The sequence below is a fragment of the Culex pipiens genome, chromosome 3 (assembly GCF_016801865.2).
Source record: "Culex pipiens pallens isolate TS chromosome 3, TS_CPP_V2, whole genome shotgun sequence".
NCBI classification, from domain to species: Eukaryota; Metazoa; Arthropoda; class Insecta; order Diptera; family Culicidae; genus Culex; species Culex pipiens.
In genome coordinates, this window is record NC_068939.1 from 101,984,937 (window position 1) to 101,997,831 (window position 12,895).

Consider the following 12,895-nt stretch of genomic DNA (forward strand, 5'->3'; position numbering starts at 1 on the left):
TTTTTTGGGTTGATTTTTTCAAAGCCCGGTTGGGTTATTACGGCAATCGAGAGCTCATGGTATTCCGATTGATGTTTCTTATTTTTTAAATTATAATTTATTTTTACTTTAGATTAGTTCGAATTCTAGGACCTCGTGGTTTATGGACCAGGCAAAACAAATGGACTAAAATGCCCACTGTTTGCAAATCGCCAATTTTAATAATTCAATATCACATTTTGATGGACTACCTCATTTAGTCGTACAGGTGTATTTCTCCCATGTTTCACCTGAATCAACACACTTTGGGTGCGTTTTAGGAAACATCGATACGATACAGACGACTCGTCAAAATGATTAGCACGTTCGTTTGGCCCTCGGGAGTAGTGCTGCGCATCTGCAAAACATCAAAGGCATAAGAGGCGGCAATTTTGGACATTGGTGGATGTTTGACCATGCTTTGATCCATTTCACGCTTTGTCGCTTCCTAACAGCGTTAAATTGGCCTTATTCGGACTTAGCTAATAGCGCACAAAACACCGTGGTTCCTCAAGATCCTCGGGGCCATTCCGTTTTGCTGCATCTGCATCGGAAGTGAGAAGATTAGCGTCGGATGTTTACAATCTCTCAGGTTAGAACTTCGTCACTTTCGTCCAGACAGAAGGTAGAAGGCAGCAGCACCACCAGCTTGCGTTGGACACGTTGTTTTTGGCTATATATGGTGATGAACTGGCGAGGTCGCGACAGGGTGGCGGAAGACATCACCGAGAACACCACCACGCGCTCGAGCAATGTAATGCAAAATTTTCCGAAAATAAAATTGTTCCACTTTTACGAGCAATCACCTTCCCGGTTCAGTCGCTCTTGCTCAGGCTGCTGCTGCTGGCGATCATTGGGTCTTGAGGTTTGCTGCGGAGCCCTTCGATCAGACAACAATTTAGTGGCCGTCGCGCCGTTCAGTCGATGCGCTTATAGAGATATTGAGGAGCAATGGCAAGGTAAAAGACCAACGAAGCCCTTCGCCAGCACCGGAGCAGCAGCCAAGGATCGAACCGCCTGGCCGCCGATTGTGTCAGTTCGTGAGAAGAGGCAAAAAGGTAAACTCTCAATAAATTATTTTCCTTTAAGGACGCAATCGCGCTATCATTGTTGTCTTTGACTGTCGCCAAGATGATTATCTGATAAAAGGGCAAACAAGATGGTAAAAATGTAATAAAGTAAAAAAAAAACAGAAGTGCACAGTGTGTGTACATGTGTTTCCATACACTGTACTGATTTTTTTGATTGTGGGAAATCTGGTTTTGCAACCGATTTTACAATCATAGTTCCATACAGTACAACTTAAGTATGTCAATGCTGTTGTGTAATCGATTTTTAAATTAATATTTTTCTTTTTTAATCCATATATATATATATATATACACCCAAAACTGGGCAGCAACTTCCGAGAGAATAATGGCCTCGAGTCGAGAGAATAGTGGTACCATTCACGGACACAGAGAACATAGCTCGAGATGGGCGAGAGAATTATTTTCTCGAGGTTCATTTGCAAAAAAGTTCATCCGTCCAACAAAAAACGAAAAGTGTCGACTACGGGAATCGAACCAGAGACCTTTGACAGACTAACCCAATGACTTAACTGCCTCGGCCACCACAGCTTGGTGACCAAGGAGTGGTCAGAAGTCGATGTATGACACTTGTTGGAGATTTATTGTTTCAATTTACGAATGAACACATTTGTTATGATGGTGTGAGTTGGTAGAATTATTCTATCGATTTTGGCACTGATCCCTCAATAAAATTTGAGGGAACGATTCTCTCGACACTGAATTTTGGGTGTATATATAATTTTTTTCAGAGCAACAACAATTATATTCAAATATTACACCGACCAAGTGTGACAAAATGTGACAAAGGGGGGAGTTGGGGGGGGGGGGGGGGGGGGGGGGGGTGGGGGGGGGGGGGGGGGGGGGGGGGGGGGGGGGGGGGGGGGGGGGGGGGGGGGGGGGGGGGGGGGGGGGGGGGGGGGGGGGGGGGGGGGGGGGGGGGGGGGGGGGGGGGGGGGGGGGGGGGGGGGGGGGGGGGTGGGGGGGGGGGGGGGGGGGGGGGGGGGGGGGGGGGGGGGGGGGGGGGGGGGGGGGGGGGGGGGGGGGGGGGGGGGGGGGGGGGGGGGGGGGGGGGGGGGGGGGGGGGGGGTGGGGGGGGGGGGGGGGGGGGGGGGGGGGGGGGGGGGGGGGGGGGGGGGGGGGGGGGGGGGGGGGGGGGGGGGGGGGGTGGGGGGGGGGGGGGGGGGGGGGGGGGGGGGGGGGGGGGGGGGGGGGGGGGGGGGGGGGGGGGGGGGGGGGGGGGGGGGGGGGGGGGGGGGGGGGGGGGGGGGGGGGGGGGGGGGGGGGGGGGGGGGGGGGGGGGGGGGGGGGGGGGGGGGGGGGGGGGGGGGGGGGGGGGGGGGGGGGGGGGGGGGGGGGGGGCGGGGGGGGGGGGGGGGGGGGGGGGGGGGGGGGGGGGGGGGGGGGGGGGGGGGGGGGGGGGGGGGGGGGGGGGGGGGGGGGGGGGGGGGGGGGGGGGGGGGGGGGGGGGGGCGGGGGGGGGGGGGGGGGGGGGGGGGGGGGGGGGGGGGGGGGGGGGGGGGGGGGGGGGGGGGGGGGGGGGGGGGGGGGGGGGGGGGGGGGGGGGGGGGGGGGGGGGGGGGGGTGGGGGGGGGGGGGGGGGGGGGGGGGGGGGGGGGGGGGGGGGGGGGGGGGGGGGGGGGGGGGGGGGGGGGGGGGGGGGGGGGGGGGGGGGGGGGGGGGGGGGGGGGGGGGGGGGGGGGGGGGGGGGGGGGGCGGGGGCGGGGGGGGGGGGGGGGGGGGGGGGGGGGGGGGGGGGGGGGGGGGGGGGGGGGGGGGGGGGGGGGGGGGGGTGGGGGGGGGGGGGGGGGGGGGGGGGGGGGGGGGGGGGGGGGGGGGGGGGGGGGGGGGGGGGGGGGGGGGGGGGGGGGGGGGGGGGGGGGGGGGGGGGGGGGGGGGGGGCGGGGGGGGGGGGGGGGGGGGGGGGGGGGGGGGGGGGGGGGGGGGGGGGGGGGGGGGGGGGGGGGGGGGGGGGGGGGGGGGGGGGGGGGGGGGGGGGGGGGGGGGGGGGGTGGGGGGGGGGGGGGGGGGGGGGGGGGGGGGGGGGGGGGGGGGGGGGGGGGGGGGGGGGGGGGGGGGGGGGGGGGGGGGGGGGGGGGGGGGGGGGGGGGGGGGGGTGGGGGGGGGGGGGGGGGGGGGGGGGGGGGGGGGGGGGGGGGGGGGGGGGGGGGGGGGGGGGGGGGGGGGGGGGGGGGGTGGGGGGGGGGGGGGGGGGGGGGGGGGGGGGGGGGGGGGGGGGGGGGGGGGGGTGGGGGGGGGGGGGGGGGGGGGGGGGTGGGGGGGGGGGGGGGGGGGGGGGGGGGGGGGGGGGGGGTGGGGGGGGGGGGGGGGGGGGGGGGGGGGGGGGGGGGGGGGGGGGGGGGGGGGGGGGGGGGGGGGGGGGGGGGGGGGGGGGGGTGGGGGGGGGGGGGGGGGGGGGGGGGGGGGGGGGGGGGGGGGGGGGGGGGGTGGGGGGGGGGGGGGTGGGGGGGGGGGGGGGGGGGGGGGGGGGGGGGGGGGGGGGGGGGGGGGGGGGGGGGGGGGGGGGGGTGGGGGGGGGGGGGGGGGGGGGGGGGGGGGGGGGGGGGGGGGGGGGGGGGGGGGGGGGGGGGGGGGGGGGGGGGGGGGGGGGGGGTGGGGGGGGGGGGGGGGGGGGGGGGGGGGGGGGGGGGGGGGGGGGGGGGGGGGGGGTGGGGGGGGGGGGGGGGGGGGGGGGGGGGGGGGGGGGGGGGGGGGGGGGGGGGGGGGGGGGGGGGGGGGGGGGGGGGGGGGGGGGGGGGGGGGGGGGGGGGGGGGGGGGGGGGGTGGGGGGGGGGGGGGGGGGGGGGGGGGGGGGGGGGGGGGGGGGGGGGGGGGGGTGGGGGGGGGGGGGGGGGGGGGGGGGGGGGGGGGGGGGGGGGGGGGGGGGGGGGGGGGGGGGGGGGGTGGGGGGGGGGGGGGGGGGGGGGGGGGGGGGGGGGGGGGGGGGGGGGGGGGGGGGGGGGGGGGGGGGGGGGGGGGGGGGGGGGGGGGGGGGGGGGGGGGGGGGGGGGGGTGGGGGGGGGGGGGGGGGGGGGGGGGGGGGGGGGGGGGGGGGGGGGGGGGGGGGGGGGGTGGGGGGGGGGGGGGGGGTGGGGGGGGGGGGGGGGGGGGGGGGGGGGGGGGGGTGGGGGGGGGGGGGGTGGGGGGGGGGGGGGGGGGGGGGGGGGGGGGGGGGGGGGGGGGGGGGGGGGGGGGGGGGGGGGGGGGGGGGGGGGGGGGGGGGGGTGGGGGGGGGGGGGGTGGGGGGGGGGGGGGGGGGGGGGGGGGGGGGGGGGGGGGGGGGGGGGGGGGGGGGGGGGGGGGTGGGGGGGTGGGTGATTGTTTGACCGTGACGTAACGCTAGGTTTTTTTTCGAATGCATACTATTTATATGAACAGTTCACAGCTTCTCATAGCTCTTTTCCAAAATTATTTGTAGCAACAACAACAACAACGTTAGTATGGAAGAGAATAATATAAAAAGAAACAATTGGTATGGGAAAGCTTTAAAATCCAATACGCGACATTCGATTGTGCTGTACACCAAGACTACAAATTAGTCAACGGTCGCGGTAGCATAACTGGTAACGCGGATCAGTACCGTTGATCAGTTGTGGGTTCAAATCCCACCTGCACCAAGTGGAATTTTCTTCGCTTTTTCTGATGCATTACTAGCAGTAGTTGCAATACTTTAAATTTCGTTGCTTTAAAACAAATACAGTGGCGCTTACACAGCCAAACAAAAAACGGTAATGCAAATATTTTTCAAAGTTTTTGTCCCTCGGCTCTGGCCGGGGTCGAGGAGGGGGTAGGCAAAAAAGTGGAAAAACAAGCCATGCTCTCCACATTTGAACGAAAAATGTGTTTTAAAATGCATTTTATACTAGTTCAGTTGTTTAGCAATCATCAGTTTTCAAGAAAATTATGAATTGACTAATAAAAAAAATCTTTTCGCGGTATCGCGCATCGAAAATTTTCAAAAATTCAATAGATTTTTTAATAAACCCAAACATGCTTAAAATGATTCTAAAAGCAAGGGAATGCACTTGAGACAACATTGCTTTGAAAGATTTTTTTTCGTAAAGACCCTATGTATGTATGCATTTATAAAATCATGTATCGAAATTCTGTTGACGAACATTTCCCATTTTTGAGTATGTTACGTAAAATTTCCCGAGAAATCCGATGAGAATATGTTTAGACAAAGTCTCTCATATTCCAGATACCTTTAAAACTGCATTTGATAGTTTTATAGGGCTTTTCCAAATGTTGGCCATTCTTTATTATTGTTTAATTTTTTTTATGGAACTTCTTTAGTACTATCAAAACATGCAAGAATCCTGATTTTTTTTTGCAATTCTGCTGTCCTTGCCTCCTTTTTCTGCAAAAAAAAAAATAATGTCGATAAGTGCTTTTTTTTGGTGCTTAAAAGTTGAACTTTTTAGCACTGTTCTGAATTGTATCATCTTGGGGAAAAGCAAGTCATGCCATAAGACCATGAGAACTGTGAGAATCTGAAAATTGGACGGAAACAGGACCGAACGCATAACCTGCCAAACATACAAAGAATACCCCGGTGTGGTTTTATATTATTTTGCTTCTTTTTGCAACATGTTGCATAATCTACTATTTGCTCATTAGTGAAAGGATTTAAAAATGTTTGGCAAAATCTCCAAAATCCAGAGTCGAAGTCGGGGTTATTAAAAAAAACTGGTTAATTGTTTATCTTAAATAATATATCAGCAATTCCATTTGAAAAGAGCCTAAACCGAAAAAAAGTTCTCCGATCGGGCTCAAAATTTTTCTGGGGGTTCCTTGGTCAAAATAATTAGACCCGTATTTTTTAGTTTGGTCATTAGGGTGACCTACATCGTGCTAGGGTGGTTAAAAAAATTGAAATTTTCGTAATTTTTCGCAAAAATCACTTTTTTCAAAAAAAAAACATGTATACGCGTCATTTCATTCGATTTGAGCTGTCTTAGACGCAAAAGAAAGGCGATTAGTTTGGCTAGAACTTTTCAGCATTTATTTTGAAAAGTGTTGCTATTCGATTCTGTTATTTTTGGTACAGAAAAGTAGGCTATTTCGTCGTTCAAGAATGACAGGAAAAGTAAGTAGTTTCACGACGGAATTGCAAAAAGAATTGTATTGAATTCTTGTAATAATTTTGAAAGGTTGTTACAGAAAAGACTCATTTGCGGACATTCCAACGTTTGCTCACACCAACAAAACAATAGATTAAAATCGACGAACTAAGCCCTTGAAATCAACTGCGTGTCAAACTGTGTGTATGACGATTATTGAGATGATTCTGAATGACGGACATCGTCGTCCAGCCCGACGAAAACAACATCATCATTCGAACGCCAGTCAATGGTAAAGTTGCGCAGTCCGAGTCGATTCCCCCATGCCAGAAGAAAAGTGTCTCCTAATCGGATAAGCTTCTTTGGGCCCGTCGGTTGCTTCATTGTCGATATGCCTCATAACGGTGGTCCTTTTCCTTTCGAATTTGGACGACAATCGCAAATAGAATCGTTCGATGTCGCCTTTTAGCTTTGGAGTCGATGAAGGGTTCGCCGGATGTCCCAGTACATCGAGAGTCGTTCCGTTGTGTCCCGGTGAGCCAAAATCGGTATGGCAATCGGAAGAAAATTCTAATTAAAACATTGCCTTCCGTGTCGCACAGACATATGAGTCCGGAGAAGGTCCGTCCAAGGCAAATTTCCTAAAGACTCTACAAACAAGAGACAAATCACTCTGTGCGAACGGGATCCACATATTTGTATCAATTTGACTCGTTTCGTTTTCCCGCAGCGCCCGTTCTCTCCATTATTTGAACTGTCCCGATTTTTTTTGCGCTTGTTGCTTCTTTGGGCGGGAAATAACGCAAGAAAAATCAATTTGAATACAAATTCTGATAACATCTCTCGTTGTTAGTAGTAAAGGTACAACCGTGCACAGCCAGCATCCAGGACGTGCGTTTTCGGCAAGACGCGAGGGAAAACGGTGCATTGAGGGTTTTTTCTGCTTCTTTCGAAACTGCCCTCGTCTACTTTGGGATCGTGTTCTGCTGTTCTTCCGGCTAAACGTTCGCGCGCAAGCGACGTCGAGCCACTAAATTGTCACTGGGGAACTTGTTCCGAAACAGATTGAGACAACAATACACGATGCTTTTCCAGATTTTCGCTAATAAACATAAATTATGTCAGCGCGCGGGGAAAATAATGTTTTCGCTTTTCTCAGAGTGGAACGGTTTTATGATCTGGAACAAAAAAGTATTGCATTGAATGTTGGTGAATTATGTAAAGCTTTACGGTGAAATCAAGTCCTTCCATAGCATGGGGCTCAGAGGGCACGTTGGCGCAAAGTTAGAAGTTTCAAGTAAATGAATTGGTTGGCAATTATTTTGTCCAAAGGCGTGAGGCTTATGATTGGAATCTCACGTTATGTGACTTAGGTGGATGCATCAACTTTTTTTCAAGGGAGCTTAAAGCTATACTTCTCTCACCCTCCGGCTATATAAAGATGTAACAATAACATGTTATCATTTGTTATGATATTGTTTTAACAAATCAAACAATACTAAATTCAGACGACGACGACGACGTTGTGGGGGAGAACAAATGAGAAACATGAGTTTTCCGTTGCAGTCGACCCCCACAACAGCAGCACCACCAGCAGTTGAGAAAGAAAAAAAAGCGATGACTGGAAACAAACGACAATCGCGATATCGAAGTGTAAAATCTCTTTTTACACAGCCCTTTTAGTAACAGGGGGTACAAGCAAGCGGGAACATACTTTGTCTAACATTGCTGCCAGTCAAGACCTTTTGCAGTCGACGCTGCCGTCCGTCCCCCTCCAACAACAAGGAATGCAAATTTATAATCAATGTTAGAGGAGCTACTCCACCGGCCAGCTTTTTTTGCCATTTTTTTACATACTTTCCGAATGTTAAAATGTATGTTTTCAGCAAAGAACATGTGTAACTTTACCTTTTTTGCTATCATTGACAAAGATGATGTTGATGGTGATGATTGCTGTTCGAGCAAACTGCACTAATGCGAATCCATTGTTCAATTGGAAGTTTGATCCAAGGAGGGGACACTTCCCACCAGCAATTCCCTCCACTTATCACTGAGCGAGTGAGAAAGAGCAGGTAACTCACTCGCTTCCCAGCACGTGTGTCGCTTGTCAGTCAGCAGCTCTTCGCTGGGAAGCAGCTGATATGTATCTCAAACATGGATGGCTCGTACGTACCACGAAAGCAGAACAAAATATAATCAACAGTGACAACCGTTGCAATTGCGCTGACCATATCGTGTCGTATTAACGCTATCTTCAATCGGCTTGGATAATGCATTGCCAACGTAAGGCACTTGGTCTTGGAGTTATTCGGTATGGTTTATCAATCACGGAGTCGTTGATGTTGCGTGTAGTTCTTGCTGAAAATGTAGAATGGATGAGTGCTAAACGCTTTTTACACGTTATTTTTTTTCGATTCGAATGTTTGAGATACATTCAAAAACCTAATCTGCCTTTTTCAGATGAGATATATTGAGTTTACCTTCATAACTCAACAGTTTTTTTGTTTTTTGCCTTCCTCACTGAGGTAAGGCTATAATCCTGCTCTAAAAATTAACTTTTTATCAGAAGCTCGAAGACCCACCTTCATGAATACATATCGACTCAGAATCGAAAACTGAACAAATATCTGTGTGTGTGTGTATGTGTGTGTATGTATGTATGTATGTGTCAAAATTCTTGCCAAGTTTTCTCAGCACTGGCTGAACCGATTTTGATCGAACCAGTTGCATTCGACTTGGTTTAGGGTCCCATACATCGCTATTGAATTGTTTGAAGTTTCGATAAGTAGTTCAAAAGTTATGTATAAAAATGTGTTTTCACATATATCCGGATCTCAATTATATGCATGTAAACGATGTCCAGATCCATCATCCTAATTTATTGTTATTGCTACAGATTCGGTCTTTTCTACTCAAAAGTGTGTGTGTGTGTTTTTTTCCACAATCTTTGAAATAAGTTTAGGTTTTCAGTTTTTGGCGTCTTTCGAAACGAATGCCGGGCTGATCTCATCTAAACATGGTGGCTATCGGTAACCATCACCTCACAGTGGTGGTATTTTTATTGGCACTTTGAAGGTTATGTGTGGTATGACGACAACATCCTGGAATTCATCGTTGATCTGATAGTGTAGCAGATCTTAGTCAATTTTTATCACAATACTGAACAAGATTTAAACCAAGATTCTTTGATTTGATTAGACGAAGAAATCGTAAATAAACTAATTGTTTTGAATTGTAATCAGATTCTAAGATTTACGAATGCAATCAGCGCTAATTCATATAAATTAGAAATGTACCGCCAACTAGGGCGAATCAGGACTTCAGTCTAAATAGAGACGGCAGCTTTTGAAGCAGCTTCAAATTTGAAAATCGATGCACTAATTTAATAGTACAGATCTACTAAATTAGTGCATCGATCAACCTAAATCAATAATAATATCACAATATATTGCAAGAACCTGGCATAAATAGTTGTCCCGATTCACCCCATGAATCCATATTCGTCCCAGATGACGATACCTAATAATTCTACAATAAGCATAAACTAGGAAAAATCATGTATTATCATTGTCTTTTGCCTTCCTCACTGAGGTAAGGCTATAATCCTGCTCTAAAAATGAACTTTTTATTAAAAGCTCGAAGACCCACCTTCATATATACATATCGACTCAGAATCGAAAACTGAACAAATGTCTGTGTGTGTGTATGTGTGTGTGTGTATGTATGTATGTGTTCAAAAATCTTGCCAAGTTTTCTCAGCACTGGCTGAACCGATTTTGATCGAACCAGTTGCATTCGACTTGGTTTAGGGTCCCATACATCGCTATTGAATTGTTTGAAGTTTCGATAAGTAGTTCAAAAGTTATGTATAAAAATGTGTTTTCACATATATCCGGATCTCAATTATATGCATGTAAACGATGTCCAGATCCATCATCCAACCCATCGTTGGTTAGGTAATCAAAAGACCTTTCCAACAAGTCCACATAATTGAAGATCTGGCAACCCTGTCTCGAGTTATGACCACTTAAGTGATATTTATGTACTTTTTTAAGCCGGATCTCACTTAAATGCATGTAAACGATGTCCGGATCCATCATCCGACCCATCGTTGGTTAGATAATCGAGAGACCTTTCGAACGAGTCCACATAATTGAAGATCTGGCAACCCTGTCTCGAGTTATGACCACTTAAGTGATATTTAAGTACTTTTTTTGAAGCCGGATCTCACTTAAATGCATGTAAACGATGTCCGGATCCATCTGCCGACCCATCGTTGATTAGGTAATCGAGAGACCTTTCCAACGAGTCCACAACATCGAAGGTCTGGCAACCCTGTCTCGAGTTATGACCACTTAAGTGATATTTATGTACTTTTTTGAAGCCGGATCTCACTTAAATGCATGTAAACGATGTCCGGATCCATCATCCGACCCATCGTTGGTTAGATAATCGAGAGACCTTTCGAACGAGTCCACATAATTGAAGATCTGGCAACCCTGTCTCGAGTTATGACCACTTAAGTGATATTTAAGTACTTTTTTTGAAGCCGGATCTCACTTAAATGCATGTAAACGATGTCCGGATCCATCTGCCGACCCATCGTTGATTAGGTAATCGAGAGACCTTTCCAACGAGTCCACAACATCGAAGGTCTGGCAACCCTGTCTCGAGTTATGACCACTTAAGTGATATTTATGTACTTTTTTGAAGCCGGATCTCACTTAAATGCATGTAAACGATGTTCGGATCCATCATCCGACCCATCGTTGGTTAGATAATCAAGAGACTTTTCCAACGAGTCCACAACATCGAAGATCTGGCAACCCTGCCTCGAGTTATTACCCATTGTTGGTAATAAGTGAGGAAGGCATCAACCACATAGGTGGATTAAGTTAGTTTTTTTTTTATAATTTAAATCAAAGCAAAAAAATTGAGCTCGCATAATTTTGGCTTAAAATAAAAAAGTGAAGATCAGGCATCCATGTCTCAAGTAATGATCCGTGTAATGAATTACTGTAATATTAATGAACTATATCGAAGCCCGATCTTAGCTTGCTGTTTTTGCATACGGAACATTTATGCGAACATGGGAAGTGTCCCTCATTAGTCGTGAGCTTTGAAGTGCTGGGCATGGGTATCCTATTACAGTGACCATTGCGAGATTCCTACTCGAAACCAGGTGTCCGAAGGCTTGATTGTTTAGGCAATTGCAAACTTCTTTTTACATCTAAGCTTCCATCCACCTCGGGATTCGAACTAACGACCAACTGCCTACCTGTGACTCCACCGAGACAGGACCCAGGGAGACGACTCCTACAGCTGGACTGAGCTTTCGACCTAACCTCTAGGTAGATCGGGACCAACATTTACTTCCCCATCCGACGGAAGGCGTGATCAGACAAATCTCGTCTCAAAATTTGCCACCGGGACCTTCTGGGATCGAACTCAGGCCGACTGGGTGAGAGACAACCACGCTTACCCCTACACCACGGTCCCGGCTCATAACTTAAGTATTATTTAAATAATTGTTTTTTTTTTTAACTTTTTTTTTAATTTCAATAAATGAATTCTTGATTCGTGATCACGAACTAAAGTTTCTTGAAAATATGAGATGGTGGGAATAACTCATGCCGAATTTTTGTGAGTCAATAGAAATTTACTTTACAATAAATACATCATATAAATTTTACATTAAATAAACACCTGCTGATTTATGTCATCAAATTATTTGCAAATCCAGGTAAGTCAACATTGGCCTCTGTGTTGGTAGAAAACAAAGTCTAAAATTACCTTCCACCATGCCAGAATGTGTTCAGCCCAGCAATCGAATGGCATTTTTTGGAGCTTTTTGCATGCCGCGGCGTTCAAAAGAAACGACGCACTCCGCACTATAAATTTAGTGGCAATTTCTGTCTCATTTTCGCGCGGCAGATCACATAAATTACCCCGAAGAGGCAAAAGGAATCGCTTTCGATTCCGCGTGCGCAAAGCAGACCAAATATTCACGCGGGAATCAATATTGGTTCCTGGATAGTGGTTACGAAGGAACGCGTCGTTGGAATATTTTCCACCCGAAAAAAATACGCGTTAAAAGGTTGTGTGCCGCTTTTTACTTCGCAAACGTGTCCAAGGAAAACACCATGAGCCAGGGTGAATAAATTGCAAACACCTTGGATGTGAACAAAAGCTTCCCAGTAGCAGGAGGATCGCCCGGGTTGACCGGTTGAAAAAATATGTAACTCCCAAAACAATGACATTTCGATGGGATTCCGTTGGGGAACTTTTTCAGTTTGGTGAACAAACCCGGAAAGCATCTGGTGTGATCTCCAGGAAAATATGCATTCAGAAGCTGTCGAGTTTGAACACACAAATTCGATTTAGGTGACCAATTGTGGAATTTTTGAATCTCAGAAATTTGGTGTAAAACCTTCAAACTTTGAATTTCGCAATTTTTACACAGTAGAACAAAAAAACACTGACAAATCAGACACGTTGTTTTTTGTAAAAACCCAGAAAAAATAAAGGGTTGTACCGCTCCACCGTCACGAGTTATCGAAAAATGGACCTTAGGACAAAGTTTCACGAATATCAAAGAAGGGTCGGGGCAACTTTTTCCGATTTCGTGTAAGTTGGCAAAGAATTACCCATGTTCAGCAAAAATATGCAACGAAAACAGTAACAGTAATTATGATACGGAACCGAAAAGCACAATTACAATGCAAGCGTCAATTTCAGATGTAACTC

General features: G+C 51.1%; 1 protein-coding gene across 1 annotated transcript; it reads right to left on the minus strand.

The window, feature by feature from the left end:
* Positions 1-1,854: 1,854 nt before the first annotated feature.
* LOC128093379 (basic proline-rich protein-like) lies at positions 1,855-4,733 on the minus strand. The gene is made up of 2 exons (XM_052709935.1): positions 4,666-4,733; positions 1,855-3,289 (listed from the first exon to the last, which is right to left on the minus strand). Exons 1-2 carry the CDS (start codon positions 4,731-4,733, stop codon positions 1,855-1,857), a joined length of 1,503 nt encoding a protein of 500 aa, XP_052565895.1.
* Positions 4,734-12,895: the final 8,162 nt, after the last annotated feature.